This window comes from Sceloporus occidentalis, unplaced genomic scaffold (assembly GCF_023333645.1).
Source record: "Sceloporus occidentalis isolate IW3139 unplaced genomic scaffold, rSceOcc1.0.p SCAF_5, whole genome shotgun sequence".
Taxonomy (NCBI): Eukaryota; Metazoa; Chordata; class Lepidosauria; order Squamata; family Phrynosomatidae; genus Sceloporus; species Sceloporus occidentalis.
The window spans coordinates 162,701,379-162,721,812 of record NW_028316985.1 but is presented as its reverse complement, the minus strand read 5'-3'; the positions used below and the strand labels follow the sequence as shown (position 1 = coordinate 162,721,812).

Genomic DNA, 20,434 nt, shown 5'->3' with positions numbered 1-20,434 from the left:
ACCAGAGTTCACATCCCCTTCTAATAGTGTTGCCTTAGGATTGCAGTAAGTTGGAAATGACAATACTTTTTCTCCCCACCCATTTGTTTATGGTCCAGCTTTCCACTAGCAGGCATCTGTCAGAAACCTCTCTGAAATTAATTCCAGCCCTCAGATTGTGGGAAACCATGTCCAAAGTCAAAAATGCCAGAGGTGGGAGTGAGGCTAAACAAGACCCCTGGAGATCTCAACATTTTTTTCCCCTTTTCTTCAGGTGTGGTGTTTGCCCCATATGGCCCGGTATGGAAAAAACAGAGGAAGTTCTCCCATTCAACTCTGCGTCACTTTGGGTTAGGAAAGCACAGCCTGGAGCCAAAAATAATTGAAGAAGCCAAATATGTGAAGGGAGAGATCCTGAAACATGGAAAGGAGCCATTCAATCCCTTTCCAATTATTGGCAACTCTGTATCCAACATCATTTGCTCAATGGCCTTTGGTCGGCGCTTTGACTACGACGACATAGGATTTAAGACCTTGTTGAAGCTCATGTCGCGTGGTCTGGAAATTAGCTTGGACAACCAAATCCTTCTGGTCAACATCTGTCCTTGGCTGTACTACCTCCCTTTTGGATCTTTCCGAGAACTCAGGCAGATTGAAGTGGACATCACAGCTTTCCTGAAGAAAATAATAACACAGCACAGGGAAAGCCTGGATGCCCAGAATCCCCGAGACTTCATCGATATGTATCTCCTTCATGCGGATGAGGAAAGAAAGACCAACAGTGAAAGCAGCTTTAACGAAGACTACCTATTCTTTATTATTGCGGATCTTTTCATTGCAGGCACAGACACAACATCTAACACACTGCTCTGGAGCTTGCTTTACATGTCTCTTCACCCACAGGAACAAAGTAAAGCACTGCTTTTCAGAATGTCTGATTAGGGGGACCAGCAATTATTATTTTTTCCATTGTGCCAGGGACCCGTACCATATATGGCTACATTTTTTCTGTCTTTCCTAGAAACTTGCTAGGAACTGGCAGCTAATGGCTCAGGGACCAGCTCCAGTCCAGGGACCACCACTTTTAGTAGCACGGGAATAAAAAGTGCTGTTTTTATAACATTTCTCCTATGGTTAGCTTGCATTAGAGTTGCCCTTAAGTCAGAGGTTTTCCCTGCTAAGCCAATACTTTTAAAATGGAGACAAAGCTTTGGAAAGTTACATTTTTGGACCACAACTTCCAGGTGACCTTATCTACTGGCCTTGTTGTCTGGGGAATTCAGTGAATTGGGGTGCAAAGAAAATTACTTATCTAGCCTGTGGCCAGAGAGAAGCATTCCACAGGGTTAGTAACAGAAGTCAGTGGTGTTGGGTGCCTGGCATGATCCCTACCTTAGCAGGGGGTGTGATGACAATTGCTGAAGCCTTCTTATACTCCTGGCACTTCTCTCCTTGCGGCATTTGTCTGTCACGGTCAAATGAACAAGGGAAAAGAACAGAAGCCCCTCATCACCTCACATTCTCCCTTTAAGCAGATGTGTTCGTTGGGCTCAGAAGGAAGGGAGAGCTGGCAACAAATAGGCTTATTCAAAGTGTTTTGTCAAAGGACCCTCTAGAACATAACTACTTGTTGACTACAACTCCCAACATGGCCAGTGGAGAGTAGTAGTCCAAATGTAGTACTGGGATTTTTGGAGATATAGTCCAGAATAGTAACTTTTCAATGCTGTGCTCTAGAACATTTTTACATGTACTTGTCTAGCTAAGAATTACTAAGCACTGGGTACAAAGCTGGAGCAGGTCCAAAGATGTAAGGTCATGTTTCCAATAATGGTAAAGGGGCTGCAGTAGTGGAGATTGGTGGGTCCACCAGAGTGGTGTGGCATGTTGAACATGCTCCAGATTTTAGCTGGCATTTTAACGGTGCTGTCTGAGGTGTTGAAATTGCCGTGGTTGAATTGCTGATTAAACTGTTCTCACCTTTAAATCTAACATCTTTAAAGGAAAGCACACTTTGAAAGCAACAACAAATTACAACATTTTGAAAACTTGGCAACAAGAGGAGGGAAGGGAAGAACTGGACACACATATGTCTGTTCTTTACACTGCAAAAAGTTAAGCAACCTGTTTCCAATGGCAAACTCAGCGGCCTTGGGCAAGTCTGTCCCTGAGCCCAAACTGAGCCAGTGAGAAACAGAAGGAGGTGTACCGACATGCTTGTGTGAACCCTGATGTAGGTATGCTATTTTTATCCAATTCAAAGAAGCAGCCAGCAGTTCTGATTTCCTGCAACTGCTGTCTGTGCCAGTCAGTCCCCTGGCTGCACAGTCGTCACTGGTAGGTTGCTGAGTTTTGTTTTTGTTTAAGAAAACTTTAAGTCTGCATTAATTTCAGTGGAAAGAATGAAAAACACAGCAACTCCTTGGCAGAGATGTGAGAAACAGTCTTGTTGGTTGCTGTATGTCTTCTCCCACCCATTTTCCCCACTCTGCAGTAGTACTGTCAGTCTTTGGCTGCAAAGAAGCTCTTGGTGGCCATGATCCATCTGAGTTTCACTGTATGTTTGGATTTAGATTGGCTCAGAAATGGACAGAGCTATTTTACTGGGTGCTTCCTCCACCCTCTTTCTGGCAACTATGTTTATTTATTTATTTATTTCTGAGCCAATCGTATGTAAACTACCAGTGGACTTTCTACCGAGCTCCTACATTCACTTGAAAGATGTATCTAATGGCAGACATTGTATTTAACAGAATTAGTGCTCCCATCTTGATTTCATTCATTCTCCTTGGTATGCCACTCTATAAATGCTGCAAAGATCAAGATTTTGCTGCTAAAGTCAATAATTTATAATTAATTAATAATTTATAAGTCACCCTGCAAGCTCTTGTTGGCTGAAGGGCAGGATGTAAATAAGCACACCTCAGTTAAAAAAAAAAGTAGATGTATTCCTGGGAATTACTTCTTTCACAGAAAATTAAGTGCCAGAAAACAGAAATAACATGGAAAGAATAGGGATAGTTTTGTACACCTCAAAAAAAGAAGAGTGGTTCAAAATGTTTAAGCAAACGTTTTATCTAAAATGAACAAAATGCATGTGTGACATGAAATCAGGTCAGCTAAGTCTTGTATAAGTTTTTTTTTTAAAAAGCTTTGAATCTTCTAAAGACCATTTGAAAGCTTCGTCCAATACACATCCAGGGATGACATTTTCTTTCGCCTGATTCCCCTTGGTGGCCAGATGTATAGATTTATGTGGTGTTTGTTTGTATGCATGCTGTGAGGTGAGGAGCAGGTGCTCCCTCTCCCCTTCCCTCTCTTGCTTTTCACACAGACTGTTCTTGCTGCTCTGTGAGGGATTCTGGAAACAGCTGCTGTTTACCTTGCCTGTTGCAGGCAGACAAACAACTATAGTCGGCCACAGACTGACCAAATCTAACCTGTGGAGGGTAATCTTAGGGTTGCCATAAGTTGGAAACAACTTGAAGGCACACAACAAAACCTGGTCAGACCACAACATTTTGCTCACCCTTGCAACTGAGAAGATGAGCAGGACATGGAATCCCTGTGTTACCTCCATTCTCCTTTCCATTTGGGTTGGAAGGAGCTTTGCGGATGGCAGGGAGGGTGATTTGGAAAGTGAGTGGAGCAAAGGAGTGCCCTATATTTTGTCTAGGAACAGAACTAAAAACTGGAAAGCACGTATTCACTGTGGAAGAATGAAGGTAGGCAAAGTTCCACATGCTATAGCATGCTGAAAAACTTTTCTTCTTAAAAAGCCCAGTGCGTTTCGGCCTTATCACCAGTTGGCCTCCTTCAAGGACAATTCTTTCTAATTTCTGGAGTTGCAGTCTGCACTCTCTATAGAAGTGGACCTTCTATTTAGAAATCCTTCCTTCTAATACTCAAAGGCTGAATACAGCAGGCCCTGCACATTCACTGGGGTTAGGGACATGGGACCCCCGTGAAAGTGGAAAAACTGCAAATAAAAAACATTTTTTTTACTTGAAAGAACACCTCTCTGGGAATCTCTAGGTCCTCTAGCACAACTTTGTGGTCAACAACCACTGGAAGATGGCTAAAGAAGTGTGCTGGAGAACCTACAAATGCCTACAGAAATGTTCTTTCTAGGAATCTCTAGGTCCTCCAGTGCAGCTTCTGGCAAAACTTGGCCATATAGAGTCATGTTGGAGAACCTAGATTCCTAGATAGAGCATATTAATCAAATCCATAAATAATCAAATACGCAAAAGTCAAAACCGCAAATGTGTAGAGCTAACTGTACTTCTAATTCTAATACTTGCGTTGGGTTTTTAAAGACATCATATAGCACAAGGGACTTTGTCTCCTTTCATTCTTCCGTGGGTGCTCTATTTATGTTTTTAACTTTGTGTGTTTTATGTGATTTTATATGGCTTTAGCATTATGAGTTTAATTGTTTTTTTGTTTTTTTGTTTTTTATTCTAAAGTTTTAAAACTATTCCATCAGTGTGCTGCCTTGGGTCCCTTTGCAGGAGAAAGGTGGCATATACATTTAATTAATTAATTAATAATGTCTTGTCTAGGCAGAGATAACTTGGGGATTCCCTTCAGGAGATTCTTGCCATCCAATCAGTAGGTGAGGAATATACAAAGAAACCTTTTCTCTCTGGAGAAACTGGAAATAGGCTTTGGATCTGATGTGAGGAACTGTCATTAGAGGAGTTGAGGAGTGTGGCTGTAGCCTCTGGTATCATCTGGCCAACCACATTAGTCCTTGAACACAAGCCAGTTCTCATGAGTAAAATAGTTCCCTACTCCTGGTTTTGGATATTTCTTGGTTTGTCCACTATTACAACTACGGACTTCACTGGCCAGTCCTAAGAGGTGCTAAACTAATTTCAAAGAGCTTTCAAAAGCAGGGGAGATGTGGATCTCCTAGTAGACAAAACATACTGGCAATATGAGTTGAACCGTGAGTAGTAAGTGTTCATTAATAGGACAAAAACTACAAGTGTGTGTGATGGTGGTAAATGCACGTTTCAATTATGGGTTGTCAGGCCTTGTGCTTTGACTAGCTGAATGACTGATGGAGATATCGCAATCCATCCATGGCATCTCCATGTCCTCCTAAGGAATAAAAGTCAGAAAGAAATGAAACTGAAGCTACTTCAAAACTGCCCCCCAACACGTTCTTACCCCATGCTTGTCCTAATGTGGAAATGATGTGTGGGTTTCTAAAGTAACTCCAGAAACAATGAGCCAGAGCTTGGAAAAGTTACCATTTTAGACTATAGCTCCTACCTGGCTAGCTTAGACAGTTTCTGAGTGAGGATCTGAGAGGTCAGACAAAAAAGCAAGAATCGGTAGATTTCATGGATGTCAATACTGCTGCTGGAGCTTATCTTCTTCAAGATACTAGTTTATTTTAATTTCTTCCAGAAATGTGTGTTAAATGGGTTGTGCCATCAATATTGAATCGTATGTATCTTTTTATCAATAAGCCTACTACTAACTTTAGCTTTAAAATGATCGTAGAGCAATTTTAAACATAGCTAAAAAAGAGTCTGAGTCCTATTTTTTCAAATAGGTTTTTAAGATTGTAGCCTTTGTATTCTGAATTTAGCCACCTGAGGGCAGTGTTTACATTTTAATTCACGATAGTGATTTCAAAACAGGAATAAAGGACAGTCATAAGGGATATGCAGGGCTGACAACCAGGAAGCAGCTGTTAACAAGTTTATGCTAAATATGAAATGGAATTATTGATTTCTGTTAACCTAGCCCTATATCTGTATAATTAACATATTGTCATATGCTTAAATTACATGACCACATTTCAGTCTCCATGAAGGGTCCATACCCCCCAAATATGAGATTTTTGGCATCTTGTTCAGTCTATATAAAAGGAAGAATTTGCAACCTTCAAATAGGCAACATCTCTTATAATAAAGGATACTTGCCAGTCCTATAGGGAACAAATTATCCAGCTCTCAAGTAAGGGATATCCCTTATAATGAGGGACACCTGGCAACCCTAGCTAATGTATACAAGATATAAGATCAGTATGGAAATATCAGTATTGATGCAAGTAATTGCATAAATCCATTCCTTCCCATCCCCAGCTGTGATTGTTACTTGAAAAAGAAACACAGAACTCATCAGGTAAAGAAGAACCCAATTTGCAGTGTTATACCAACCCTTTCCCTCTCTGGCACTTTAGGATTCCCACATTAGAAGGTGAGAACAGTTACTAGTAGAGAAACTACAACTCTTTTTGCCCATCAGCATGATCATTGACCATGTTGGCTGTGGGACTCTGGGCATTCTAGGCCAAAAAAGGTAACTTTCCCCAGCTCTGTCCAACCTAGTACATTTGTTATGGCTGTAGATGCGTCAATCACTTCTTCTTCCAATGCTGACCTTATTGTATTTTCTATTGCACAGAAAAGGTTCAGGCAGAAATTGATTTGGTCATTGGACGAGAGAGGCCTCCTACTCTTGCTGACAAAGCACGCATGCCCTTCACAGAAGCAACGCTCATGGAAGTTCAAAGGATGACCGTCGTGGTTCCTCTTTCTATTCCTCGAATGGCCTCAGAAACTACAGGTGAGTACTGCTCTGGACTCTGGGTTACATATGCATATTTCTGTTTGGTAGAAGTTTATTTTAACTGTTTCCTATATACATTGGAGAGGTACTCACAAAGAGTTATTTAAATTTGGAAAATGTTATTACTGTATTATTATTTTCTAGAAGTTAGAGTCCAAAAAATTATTTGCAGTGGAATACCAGGTGCTCTAGGCTATACTCCAACAAATGCAGTAGCAAACCACCTCTGAGTATTCCTTGCCTATGAATTTAATGGGATCACCACAGGTCAACAACCACATGCTTTGCTTTTATTTATAGTGGACAGAAGCATCTGCTTGCCTTTTTCAAGCATTCTTGGTAAACATGTGGTAGTGGCCTAAATATCCTAAAGGGACCAGATCCTGTATGATCCTGGAAGCTAAGAAGGGTCATCTTGAATGGGAGACCACCAATGAATATCAAGTGCTGTAGTCTGTATTTCAGAGGAAGGAATTGGCAAAAATCACCTGATTATTCCTTGCCTAAGAAAACCCTATGAAAAAATTTATTCACACATTCACACCACTTTAGGATGTCTTTGGCCTGGTACAAACCGGCAGGGAGCGGCATGCCAATTCTAGGGTTCCTTAGCATGCACAAACTGCATGCACCTCCTGTCCATATGGCAGCTGCCATGACATCGACGTCGCGCAGTGTCCGGACATCACTTCCAGGAAGTGATGTCATGGCGGCGTCCTTTCCCCTTTACAGTGCCGCAAAAAAGAAGCCGCTTACAGCGGCTTCTTTTTGGTAGCATGTTGGTGCTGCACGGTGCGGCCACTGCGGCAACAACAAGGGGGAAAGACGGGTGGCACGGAGCCGCCCATCTGTACCATGCCCTTGTTACAGCAAACTGCTACATGAAGCACATACCCTCCAACTGTCCCAATTTGACAGGGGGAGTTCTGATTAATCTATTTTCCTACTTTTTCAGCTGTTTTAAAATGTCTCTGTTTTCCCCTCTTTCTCTGCCTTTCACCTCAGCTTATTTCAGTTGCTGCAAACTGAATCCAAAGTGAAAAAGTACAGTGGACCTTCCACTTTCACTGGGATTAGGGGCACAAGACCCCTATGAAAGTGGAAAAACCACTGTTTTTTAACCTAAGAAAGCACTAGGAATTTCTAGGTCCTCCAATGCATCTCTGTGGTCAATATCTACCAAAAGTTGACCATAGGATCACACTGGAGGACCTACAAATGCCTGAAGAAGTGTTTTCTCTAAGAATCTCTAGGTCTTCCATGACTCTATGGTCAACTTCTGGTAGAGTCATGCTGGAGGATCCAGAGACTACTAGAGAGAGCATATTAATAAAATTTGCAAATAATCAAATCCTCAAACGTCAAAGCCACAAATGTGGAGGGCTGACTGTAGTTTTTCATGCAATTAACTCAGCAGGGGAAAGAGGAGAGAAAGAACCTTGCCTTACTAGGTGGATTAAGGTAACAGCAAACTGCTGCAGCCTTTCCTAGCTTGTGTCTTTTCCTCAATAACAGCCTTTGTCATCTTGGCCACACTCTTATGTTGCCTTACCAAATGTGTCTGGGGCTGATGCTGCACTGCAGAAATAATGCAGTTTGACACTACTTTAACTGACATGGCTCAATTAGATGGAATTCTGGGATCTGTAGTTGTGGTACCAGAGCTCTCTGACAAGAGGTTAAATAGCATACAAAACTGCAATTCCCAGGATTCCATAGCATTGAGCCACGGCAGTAAATGTGGTGGCAAACTGCATTATTTCTGCAATGCAGATGGAGGTCTGGTTTTCATCTATGAAGAGTTGTAGGGTGTGAAAGCAGGCTAATTTTATACTGTCGGTGTGTGCCAAATTTTAGTTGACCTATTATACTGCAAAACAATTTATTTAAAGGTACTATGAAGGGAGGAGCAGGGCAAGCCTGGTTGGGGTCAGCCAATCACAATTCAGGGAATGCTATAAAAACCCACTAGTTTGACCTTGGACAAGTCATACTTTCTCAGCTCAGAGGATGGCAATGGAAAAAAATTTTTCTGAAGAAACCTTCCAAGAAACCCCACAATAGGTTCACCTTAGGGTTGCCATATGTTGGAAATGACTGAAAGGCATACAACAATAGTATGGGAGAAAGGATTTTTTAAAAAAAGGCTTGTAACTGACAGAGGGCAGAGGGGGAAAGATGTAATAGAGATAGGACAATCAGCCAGGGGGAAGAACTGAATAATATTTTGAGGAGCCATTAAATAGTACAAGGGTAAATGTTTAATCTGAGTGTGTCCTAATAAACTTCTTCTTGTTTATTCCTTTTTTACACCTGTGTCTGGCTCTTCCTGTTAAATTTTGATAGAGAGTCTGATCATGCTTAGCACAGTGAACCCACAGAACAACACATCCACTAGTTCACATAGGAATCACCTTGAGGCCCAGGTACCTGTCTCAGGGAGGAATCTTTGAGGGTGGAAGGAAAGGGACAGGAGCCCAAGGGCTGGAACTGTGAGATATGTGCAGTCAGGGTCTGTCAAAAGCACCACTTTGAAGCTTTGTCTCCCACTCCCAAACTATGCCCAGTCCCCAAATGCAGTGGGGAGAAAATGCAAATGTAAAGACACCTTCAGCCATGTTTTTTATTCTTGTTGTTAGTTGCCTTTGACCCGCGACGACCCTGTGAATAAGACATCTCCAGACTCCCTGTTCTCTACCTCTCTGTTCAGGTCCTGCAGGCACAGGCCTGTGGTCTCTTTGACTGAGTCTAACCATCTGGTCCTCCTCTCTTTCTACTGCCTCCTACCTTTCCTAGCACCACCGTACTTTCTAATGTTTAATTTTTCTTCATGATGTAGCCAAAATACAAAAGCTTCAATTTAGTCATCTTAGGCGGGCTACAGACGGGCAGGGGAAGACGTCTTGGAGGTGTATTCTGCTGAATACGGAGCCTCCAGACCACCCGCCCCGGGGACGTGCTTCAGGTGTTGGGGCTTCCACACGGGGGGCAGTGAAGACGCCTCACCTGGGTCCGTTTCGGACCCGTAGCTTCTATACCGCCGCCTCGGAGGACGCCGCAAAGAAAGGGGCAGCTTCCTCACGGGCGGCCCAAACCGCGGCTTTTTTTTTTCCTTTGCTGGCTGGCGGGTGCGCAGCTGCGCAGCTGCAGCGCTAAGCAGCGGCGGCAGAAAGCCTATGGGCACATTTAAAGTGCCCAAGCCCCTTTAAAACTTCCCCCCCCCGCTCTGCCCAAGAACAAAGGTGGTCTCCTGCCAGCTGGTGATCAGCTGGTGTTGGCATCCTTGCCCGCTTGCACTTTGCCAGTGTCACCAGCATCATAGATGCCTCCTCTCCTTTGGTCCCCGCGCTCCTGCTGAATCTGCAATGCGCAGCCACAGCTGTCTCCGCTGCCACCGCTGTCCCCCTGCCATCCCCCATCACCTCCCTTGTATATATGTAAATATTTACAGTTTTAGCGTTTTTTATTGTTAGGTGAAAATGGCACAGGAATGTGTGTAGGGGTTCACTTTAAAGTCCAAACTTTCCAAGCAGCACATGCGTACATGTTGCTCTAGGGTTAGGGTTAGGGTTACGAGTCTTAAAATGCGCTGCAGCTGTGCTGCAGCTTCCACACCTGCATGGCAGCGGATGCTGCAATTAAAGCCTGACTGCAAACTGCGCATGTTCCAAGACCCCAACTCATTATGCGACGCAGCAGACACGGAGCTTTTAAATGGGCAACTTAAATTAGCGGCGTAGCAATTCTGGTGTACCGGTGCAGCAGCTCTCATGGCTTCTTCCCCTTCTCGATATGTGTCAGCATTCAGGTAGGACTGCTCCAGTTTCTGCAAAATGTTTGGCTGGGACCATATAGCTATGAGGTCAGCCGTCTCAGTATGAGACCAAGACGTCCCCCTGCCTTTTTTCGGGGTGCTGGTGGATGGCTGAGCCATCCTGCCTGGTGGCAAAGGGGAGCCGCCGCACAGCTGTGCCAGGAGCAGCCGAACTGTGCCCGTTCCCAGGTGAAAATGGCGCAGGAATGTGTGTAGGGGGTCACTTTAAATTCCAAACTTTCCCTTATCACTTTCTACAACCAAAACATCCGCCGGCAAAACTTACAACTTCCCGCGATTCCAGCAACGCATGCGCACAAGTGGCTCTAGGGTTAGGGTTACGAGCCTTAAAATGCGCCGCAGCTGTGCTGCAGCTTCCACAGCTGCATGGCAGCAGACGTTGCAATTAAAGCTTGACTGCAAACCACGCATGTCCCGGACCCCAACCCATTATGCGACGCAGCTGACACGGAGCTTTTAAACGGGCAACTTATATTTGCGGCGTAGCAATTCGGGCGTACCGGTGCAGCAGCTTACATACGGAGCTGCGCACGTACGCCGCAAATCAAAAAGAAGCAGAAAAAAGCAGCACCTTTTTAATGCTGCCTCTTCCCGCTTGGGGCGTACGGGGGGCGTGTTCATGGCGGCATTCAGGTAAGGTAGAGTCTTCACTCTACCTTCATGACGTCATGAATACACCCCTTTTTGCCCGTCTGTATCCCGCCTTAAGCTTCTAGAGAGAATTCACGCTTGATCTGTTCCCAAACCCATTTGTTTGTCTTTTCGGCTGTCCACGGTATCCGCAGTACCACATTTCAAATGAGTTCAGTTTTCCCCCATCAGCTTTTTTTACTATTCAGCTCTCACATCAGTACATAATGACATGGAATACAGTGGCTTGGACTATCCTCACTTTAGTGTTCAGAGTTATGTCTTTATAACAAAATAAAAAATGTGAAAGTGTTTAAAGCTGCATTTCTGTCATTCACACAAGACAGTAAGAAGAAATCAGAATTGTTTTCAGGGGCACCTGCTTAGAATGTAGCAAGAGACAACTGTGTTTGCAAACAAATCCTCTAGTAAAGTATGGTTTGGATATAAAGGGTTTGATATTTGGGAAGCAGAGAACATGGAAAGCTTTCTTTCATACCACTGATCCACTTAGGTTACTACTAACTTCACTGATTGGTAACAGCTCTATAACGCTTGAATCAGACAGGAGTTTTGCAGACAACCAGTCCCTTATCTGTTCTTTGTTTGCTTCAAAGAGGAAAACCAGAGCTAATACAAGAATGAAGGAATGGCCTGTGATCAGACATGAATGCTTGGACTCTAGTCCATCTCTGTGTATCTAGCGTTTTGTAGATGACTTGTTAATGAGTTACTTTTTCAACAAGCTAAGTCACCAAGGGCTAGTTTTGCACTGTAGTATAGACTGCAGTGTTGTTTTGTAGCACTTTGTAACACCTTTGAATTGGATGACCTTCTTCAGCTGCTAACAGATTTGAAGTAGGAAAGCCTATGATTTACAAAGCCATAAAGGTTATATTGGCCTGTCTTATTCTCTTATGGCTTTAAATGAAAGTTTGACTTGCCTCCCTTGTTTCTAGAAAATGCCACAAATTTAAACTATACACAGAAACACAGAATTACATTCTGGCAACACCTGAAATGATTTCCATCCCCCAACCCAAATGCATACAGTACTTAGATATTTTCAGAGGACAAGTGTTCAACATGGCTGTACCTGCTGCCATTGTTTTTAGCTTTGGATTTTTAGTAGCTTTGCTGATTCTTGATTAGGTTTTTGAGCCTTTCACAGCCTCATGGGGATTATGGACTGTCTAGTCCAACACATCTAAAGGGCCTTGGGTTGGATAGGTTGAGGGATATACTGATGCAAACCACTTGGTAGGAGTTGTTCCTCCAGAAATCTTTGAAAGAAAGAAATAATATTCCTGGGAAAAAATATTTCCATAAGTATAACATCATTTATTAAACTCTCTCTTTGCTTGTCTTTTAAGTGCTTCAAGGCTACACTATTCCAAAGGGCAGCGTAATCATTCCTAACTTGTGGTCTGTCCACCGAGATCCCAGGATATGGGAGGAACCAGATGATTTCCACCCAGCAAGGTTTCTGGATGAGAACGGCCAGCTCCTAAAAAAAGAAACATTTATTCCTTTTGGAATTGGTAATTATTTAACTTTTTTCCCGCCCATTAAGATTGTGAGGACATACATAATAGGATATCTTTAAAACATACATAATACATTTTGCTGGTATATGTGGTGCCCCCAAAGTGTGGAGCATCTGCTTGCTTATTCCTGGCTCACCTAACATGGCTAAAATTTGGGGACGTCAAGTATGTGGCTTGTGAATTTCATTAAGGGTTGCCTATCTTTCTCATCCCTCTACAGTTTGAAAAAGTTGGTGAGGGAGAGGCCAAGGAGGGGAAAGACTGTAAAACTGAAGCTTACACACACACCTTTATATGGTCTCTGTTGCTTCAAAGTGAATTGAAAATGATACTATAACTGTATCTTTATGACATGAAAACCTCTGTCATAATTTCTTTTGTGATTCTCTTTACTCTTACCTGGATTCTCATCCTGTCCATAGTTCATATTATTGGTTAGTGAGACCTTTTTTTAAAAATTCCAAATGCAAAAGAAAACGAAGAAAAGAGAAAGGGAGGAGAGAAATGCATAGGATGTAATAATAAATTAGACATATATATTATATGAGGGTTGTGAGATCTTTTTTTTTTTTTGTTATCACAAGGGAATCTGTGTGTATTCTTTCTGGTTTAAAGAAGTGCAACTTTAGAATGCATTTTTTCCATTGACTTCAATGTCTTTGTACATATTTTTCAGTGGTATGCATTTTTAGCTGTTTGCATTTTCGAAATATACACATGTGAATTTGCTTTTTTTAAATTTTTCACGTTGTGCTGGATATCACAACAGATGTTGGTTAGCACCAAATAAATGCTTTCACTGGTAATTCTTTTCCATTCTTACTCATCTACTTAATCAAAACCTAAATACTACTCTGACCTGTGAATGGTTGGTTTTTTTCCTTTCCATTTCTGTTTAACCTTTTTGATTTCTCTCTCAGGGAAACGTGTATGCATGGGAGAACAACTAGCTAAGATGGAGCTGTTCTTGATGTTTGTAAGCCTCCTGCAAAGTTTCACTTTTCTGTTCCCCGAAGATGAAAAGAAGCCACCAATGGAAGGACGATTTGGCCTAACATTAGCTCCATTTCCATACAATGTAATTGCCTTAAAAAGATGAAGGAACCTTGGTCAAGAATGATGCATGAAGCTTGTAATATTCCTATGAAATTCAGGGATATGTATGAATTGTACTTCACTAACACAGTCACCAACTCTGAGCAGGGATGGGGATCTTTCAGCCAACAGGGTGTCCAAAGCACTTTCCCCTTAGCATGGGGACTCTTTAATGTGTTGAAAACTTTTGACTGTGAGAAACCAAACAAATTTTCTAATCCTTAAAGTTGTTGAGAAACTGCAGAATAAATAGGAATCAAGTGGCATTTTATATTAGATTACAAGCAAGTAGGAGGGGAAAATCGGATGATGATAGCAGGTGAAAATCGGTAGAACTGAAAGCAGCTTTGTATTTGCTTATCTCTTTCACATAAGAATTTTGACATACTTTTGAAAATATTCATCAAGGATATAAAGAGATGTATCTTAATAATACAATACTCTGTTTTTCTTTTCCTACTACTGGGTCAGTCAGATTTCCACCTAACATCACTGTGAAAAAAGCAGTCTTGTATACCACTGCTTCAAGTGCTGATTCAGTCCTCAGGCTTGCCACTCCCACATGCTTCAGGCAAACTGACTGGTAAAAAATAATATTGCATCATTTGCACATCTATTTGATTAAATGGGCATTTAATTATCTTCAAAAATGTAAAAGATTTTTTTAAAACAAAAATTTTGGAAGACCTATTCCAGGGTCTTCCACATGGTTACTGATGTCACTGGTTTCAGACAATCAGCACTATGCACACCTGGTTTCCTGTTTAGTCATAGGTGTGGTACAAGCCACCTAAATGCAGCATACTCCTGACGATATTAGGGTTAGGGACCAAGCACCAACCGCATGGTCCCAAACCCTAGTATGGACTGGCAGCGTAACAATGGCGGCATCCTGTGTACACGGGCACTGCCATTGTGATGTAAGCACCGGGTTTTTCCAGGTTCTTTTTACTCCGGAGGGAAGCTGCACGGTTTGGCAGCTGTGGCTTCCCTCTGGAGGGAATTAGGCCGCTGGCAGGCCGCCCCTTTGGGGCACTCTGTACGCCATTGCGACCTTGATTTCAGCTGGGATTGTGATATAGAAGAGATAGAAAGGTAGTGAGTGTATTTCCACAGCTTGCATCATTTGTCTGTATATGATCTGAGATTTGTTTCATAATATTCCTGTTTATTATTGTTGAAATCGGATATTTTGGGGAGTAACTTGTCTTTATGCCTTGCCTGTATTCTGAGTTTTCCATAGACTAGGCTGAGCTGAAGGTGAGAGAACTTCAGCTGATTTTTAGCATCTGTACTGAAAACATTTTTAGGATCAATATAAATTTTAGGAAAAGTGTTTACATCAGCCTCTGACAAACTGGTGCCCGCACATTTTTGGACTACAAATCTCATAGTATCCAATCACTAGCCACACTATTTAGCAATTATGAGAACACTAATGAAAAAATTGGAGCGTAACAGTTGAAGGAAGCCTGGTTTAGGATGTTTCAAATTGTCTGGGTCCAAACAATTTGGAAGTCTCCTTGTTCCAACCTTTACAAGATTAAGAGTAACCCCCTACTGAGTCATTTTACTGTGTGTGGGATAAAATCTTATCCTAGTGTTCTCCCTGCCTTTCCTTCTAACCTTGCAAGACTATGAAAGCAGAAATTATGATGCATGTTTCAAGTTAGCCAGGAACATTTTCCTGGTTCTTGTTAGCGAATTAACAGCATGAATTTAGATGATTGCATTGCTTTGCTGTGGTGGCCATGAACATCTAAAAGATGATGCACTTTCATAATGGTCATATAAGAAAATGGCAGGCAAGTAACAATATCCCTGCATGTGTACCATACATGCATTCCCAGGGAAGGGAAACCATACTGCCAAAACCTCAGGCTGGCCTTTTTGACATTTCACTGTAAATATAGAGTTAATTTTAAGGCATTTGTCAGTAAGAGGAAGCAGTGATGTGGTACAAAAGTGGTGTAAGCCAGTGTACAGACTGTACAAAATTGTACAGATATGAGCAACAGCAAGCATTCAGTGTGGGTAAGCCTTTAGGAAGGGTGGTGCCAACTTCCTTGGACATTTCCTAATCCTGGAAGAGCTACAATTGCACTGCAAGCTTTCAACTGAACAATCTTAGAATGGATAGACTTTCAAGAAGCAAACTGTATTACTAAGCTGGCAATGCACCTAATCCTTTATGTGGCATGCAAGGCCTCTTGTAATAAGCCAGCCTTTTAATGAAGCACTTTATAATTTTTTTCAGGATCCAAAGATCTTTATTTCTATATTAGAAGGCATGAATGGCCTCACTAATGGTGATATATATGTAGATCGCTTATCTCTTGCTGATGTTTACTTTGTCTATCTTCTTGCAAAATGAACAACTCATTTTGAATTTTAGTATGGATGATGGCATTACTGGTAAAAGCTAGCATTTGAGACCATTGCTGTTTTTAAAGGTGCCTATATTTCTACATACAGACTGAGATCTGTCTCTCAGTGTAAATCTTTGTCTAAATAAAACTTTTTATTTTAAAAGCTTTACTGACTGGAGATCAATATTTGATTTAGAATAAATTCAGCTTTGTGTCTATTTGGTAATTGAATATACCATAATTTTTAAATTGGTTCTTCCTAGATAGTAGGGATATTATTTAATTTAGGGCCGGAACACACAGCCCCTTAAAGCCACCGTCCAGGCAGCTGGGGAGTGTGGCGTTTATACGCTGCATGCTCTGAAGCCGCCCTGAAGCTGTCTGGAAGTTGGGCAGCCACCAGGACATGAGAAGTTTAAGACGCTACGGTAGCACAGTTTAAGACGCAACTAGAGTTTTTTGTAGACAGCTTCGGCAGAGCTGCCAAAGTCTACTTTTTCTGGCACAAAAAGCAGCAGATCTTTTCCACTCCTTTTTGGGCAGGCTTCAAGGCAGATTGGGGCCACAGTGTGTGGTTGCACAGCCCCAATTTGTCTTTGGAAGGGGCGGCTTCAGGCCACCCCTTCTTTCCGGTCTGTTCCTGCCCTTACCCTAGGTGTCTTTCTTCCACACTCTTCTTGGCACATTCTGCCATATTTCTGATATTTTGGGCCACTGAATTACCTACCCCATAAGGACACTAACAGAGTGTTTCTGACATAGCAGAGGTCAGAAGTTACTTTTAAAGGTAACCAGTTACTATTGTTGTTCTAATGACACCATGTTTGTATTTTGCCCAGAAACTAATGGGTAGGCAACCAGTGGAGTGATTTTAAGATCGGTGTGATGTGATCCCTCCTAAATGTACCCATAATAAACCTGGCTGTCATATTCTGAACCAGTTGGAGTTCCCAGACTTGGTACAAAGGTAGCCCAATGTAGAGCACATGGCAGAAGTCCAGCCTTGAGTTTATCAGTGTGTGCACTAGCATCATCAGTCACAGAGACCACGAAGAAGAAAAGCAAGTTGCTTACCTGTAACTGGTTCTTCAAGTGGTCATGAGTGAACTCACACAATCCATTCTTCTTCCTTCTATTGCTGTGTTCAACTTCCTTGGTTGCTAGCTGCTCTCATGGACATGGAAGTGAGCATGCGTGATATAGGAGAGGGTGGGCTCCCAGCCAAAGAGATCTAGCTCTAGAAGTTTCTGAAGATGGTCTGCACAGGCACAAAGGAGATTATCACACTAGGACCAATTCCACAACATTCACACTATTAGAAGATAACAGGAGCATAAGTTCTGTACAGTTGTGCAATCGCTATAAGGAAATAAAAATGAAACAAAAGTGCACTCATGTTCTGCATACAAAAGCCAAGCACGTTGCTATATCATTAGTATATCATCATTGGATGTTTCATGTGTCATTATCAGGCTACTGTGCATGTCTGAAAAATATGGTTCTGTCCCAAACAGAACAAAATAATTTTTTTTATATTTAACAACATGATATATATCCAGCTCAAATAAAATAGTTCTCTGCACCTGAAATGAGACAGAAATCAACTCTGAAAATGATCCCAGTGAGGGCGAATAGCCTGTGCCGAAGTGCAGTCTGGGAAAAACTCCCCAATAGTGCAAATGCATCATTATTACCTTCTGCACATTTGCAATAGCATGAATGAAGCTCTATTGACAAACCATTCATGGGGTATCCCCATTAATAAGAAGTTAAGAACACAATTCCAGGTTATTCACAGGAGACGTACTGGATGAGTATGACATTGTATGAAAATCTTCGTCTGATCATGCTATAATGACAGGAGCATTCTCTTTTTCTTCCATTTGATAATCTCCAAAGATTCCCATGTAGATGATCATTCAAAGAATCACAGTATAGGCAAGCAATCTGTTTTTCACCAACAAGAATTGTTAATGAAGAGCACACATGCATCTGTTTTGCAAACGATATAACCACAGTAAAGTCGAAGGCTTTCATGGCCGGCATCCATAGTTTTTTGTGGGTTTTTCGGGCTATGTGGCCATGTTCTAGCAGAGTTTCTTTCTGACGTTTCACCAGCATCTGTGGCTGGCATCTTCAGAGAATGCTTTGCCTGGAAAAATTGGGTGTATATATAATGTGTGAGCCTGGGAATGCAGGAGTGATTTGCATGTGTATTGTTCTGTGTTGATGGCTGGCCTCAGGCTCAGCAAATGCAAATGGGAAACCATTCAGAGTCAGGGGCTTTCCCAGCAGATAATTGATCACCAATTAGCAGACATTAATCCTCGTTTGCATTAGCCTCCCAGCCTGAGGCCAGCCATCAACACAAAACAATACACATGCAAATCACTCCTGCATTCCTAGGCCCACACAGTATATATACACCCAATTTTTCGAGGCAAAGCATTCTCTGAAGATGTCAGCCACAGATGCTGGCGAAACATCAGAAAAACTCTGCTAGAACATGGCCACATAGCCCGAAAAACCCACAAAAAACTAACGATATAACCACAGATTTTTCAGCTTCTGTCAACCCAGGATCGTGTGCTTTGGTTTGAGTGGTATTAAAGTAAGCAGAATTAAACATGCAATTGCAAATAATAATTTAATAATAATTTGTTTTATTTATATACCGCTATTCCAAAGATCACAGCGGTGAACAGTAAGCTAATTAGCAAGTAAGCTAATTTGCCCCCCAATAGTCTGGGTACTCATTTTAGCTCCCTCCTTGAAAGGATGCAAGCCTGAGTTGAGCTTGGGCCCTTTTGCTGGTCATGAACTCGCAACCTTGTGGTTTCGAGTGAATGGCTGCAATACAGGCATTTAACCACTGCGCCACCAGGTCCAGACTTCTCAATCTGATCCAAAACCATTTGAAATATCCAAGCAATTACAATTCCTGAGTTCTAATTATCGCACCCATGCCTTTCTGCCAATGAGTTTCTCTACAGCATAATCTCCACAAAATAGTTTCTCAACAAGTAATTGGGCCAACAGGTCAAGGGACCTGATCTTTATAGCCCATATTGCTCACAAACACCATTGTGTCATTTAGGCCACAACAATCAGCCATTAGTTGCTTTCATTCTTTTCAGTAAACACAAGAAGAGAAGCGAGCCATCTTTAAGGCTAACAGAAGTATTCTGGGATAAGCTTTTGTAAACTAGAGCCTATGTCACCAGACATTTAAATCTTTAAAGTACCTGAAGTCTTTTATTTTACTTGCAGAGACAGATTAAAAGGTCTCCAGAGCTCTTTTCTAGTTCATGTCTTTCTAGTTAGTATTATCAGGCCCTGATGGTGCAATACTGTGCCTCATATTTACTCAGAAGCAAGCTCCAATGTATTCAATACCATTTTTCTCCAAGTAAGTCTGTTTAAGATTGCAGCCTTATAAACAAATAAGTCTCATTGAACTCTATAGGACTTTTGATTAGAGGCATAAAATAATACCTTGTATTAAAAAAAAATCTCATGAGAGATTGTCAACAATAATAAGAACCAGTGGTAATGAAAAACAACATTCTGCATCTTGCATTTAATTAAATGCCTACCTTGGCACCTTAAAAACACTAATCATATTACTATATATACTCATGTACAAGTCTAGAAATTTTGGTTAAAAAATTGACCGAAAGAACCTGCATCAACTTATCCATGGATCAATGTTATATATGCCATCTGGAGTCCCTATATCGGGAGTAAGGCAGGATATAAGACATACACACACGTACATATACATATGTATGTATATCTTCATCCCCTGGTGAAAGGCAAGGGTTTAATCTGCCCTTGAAGCACTGGCCCTCTTCTACTCTGTCATCCATCCAGCCTGAGAAGGCTAAATAGCTCACAGAACTACAAACCCCAGGATGCTTTAGCATGGAGCCAGGGCAGTTAAAGAGGTGTGAAACTGGATTATTTTTGCAGTGTGGCTGAGGCCTGAGGAGAAACCAAGCCAGCTGCCTAAAACAACCCCCAGGCTGCATGCACAGTGCAAAGATAATCCAGTTTGACACCACTTGAACTGCCCTGGCTCCATACTAAGGAATCCTGGGGTCTGTAGTTCCTTGTGGCACCAGAGCTCTCTGGCAGAGTAGGCTCAATAACTCGCAAAACTACAGTTCCCAGAATTCCTTAGCATGGAGCTGGGGCAGTTAAAGTGGTGCAAAACTGGATTATTTCTGCAGTGTGGCTGAGGCCTGAGAAGAAATAAAGTCCTGCTGCCTAAAACAACTCCCAGGGTGCAGAAATAATCCAGTTTGACACCCCTTGCAAGTGCCCTGGCTGCATGCAGGGGAATGGGAGCTTCCTCTTGTGGCTCCAGAGAGAGAGAGAGAGAGAGA

At 42.0% G+C, this 20,434-nt stretch overlaps 1 protein-coding gene and 1 long non-coding RNA gene across 3 annotated transcripts in view; one reads left to right on the top strand and one right to left on the bottom strand.

Annotated features, from left to right (window-relative positions):
• The window catches only part of LOC149313068 (cytochrome P450 2U1-like), a 26,591-nt gene extending 10,379 nt beyond the window's left edge, over positions 1–16,212 (top strand). Inside the window, exons 2-5 of the mRNA XM_089525994.1 lie at positions 254–889; positions 6,406–6,567; positions 12,409–12,576; positions 13,503–16,212. Of these exons, the coding sequence (XP_089382120.1) occupies positions 254–889; positions 6,406–6,567; positions 12,409–12,576; positions 13,503–13,681 (1,145 nt within the window). The 3' untranslated portion in view covers positions 13,682–16,212. The remainder of the gene's footprint in view (positions 1–253; positions 890–6,405; positions 6,568–12,408; positions 12,577–13,502) is intronic.
• Positions 12,457–20,409, bottom strand: LOC149313067 (uncharacterized). 2 transcript variants are annotated; one of them, XR_016281344.1, is made up of 3 exons: positions 19,292–20,409; positions 17,121–17,304; positions 12,457–12,542 (listed from the first exon to the last, which is right to left on the bottom strand). It is a non-coding gene; the product is annotated as an uncharacterized LOC149313067 (long non-coding RNA). The 2 variants fall into 2 exon arrangements; XR_016281345.1 differs by lacking the exon at positions 19,292–20,409 and adding an exon at positions 17,854–18,182.
• Positions 20,410–20,434: the final 25 nt, after the last annotated feature.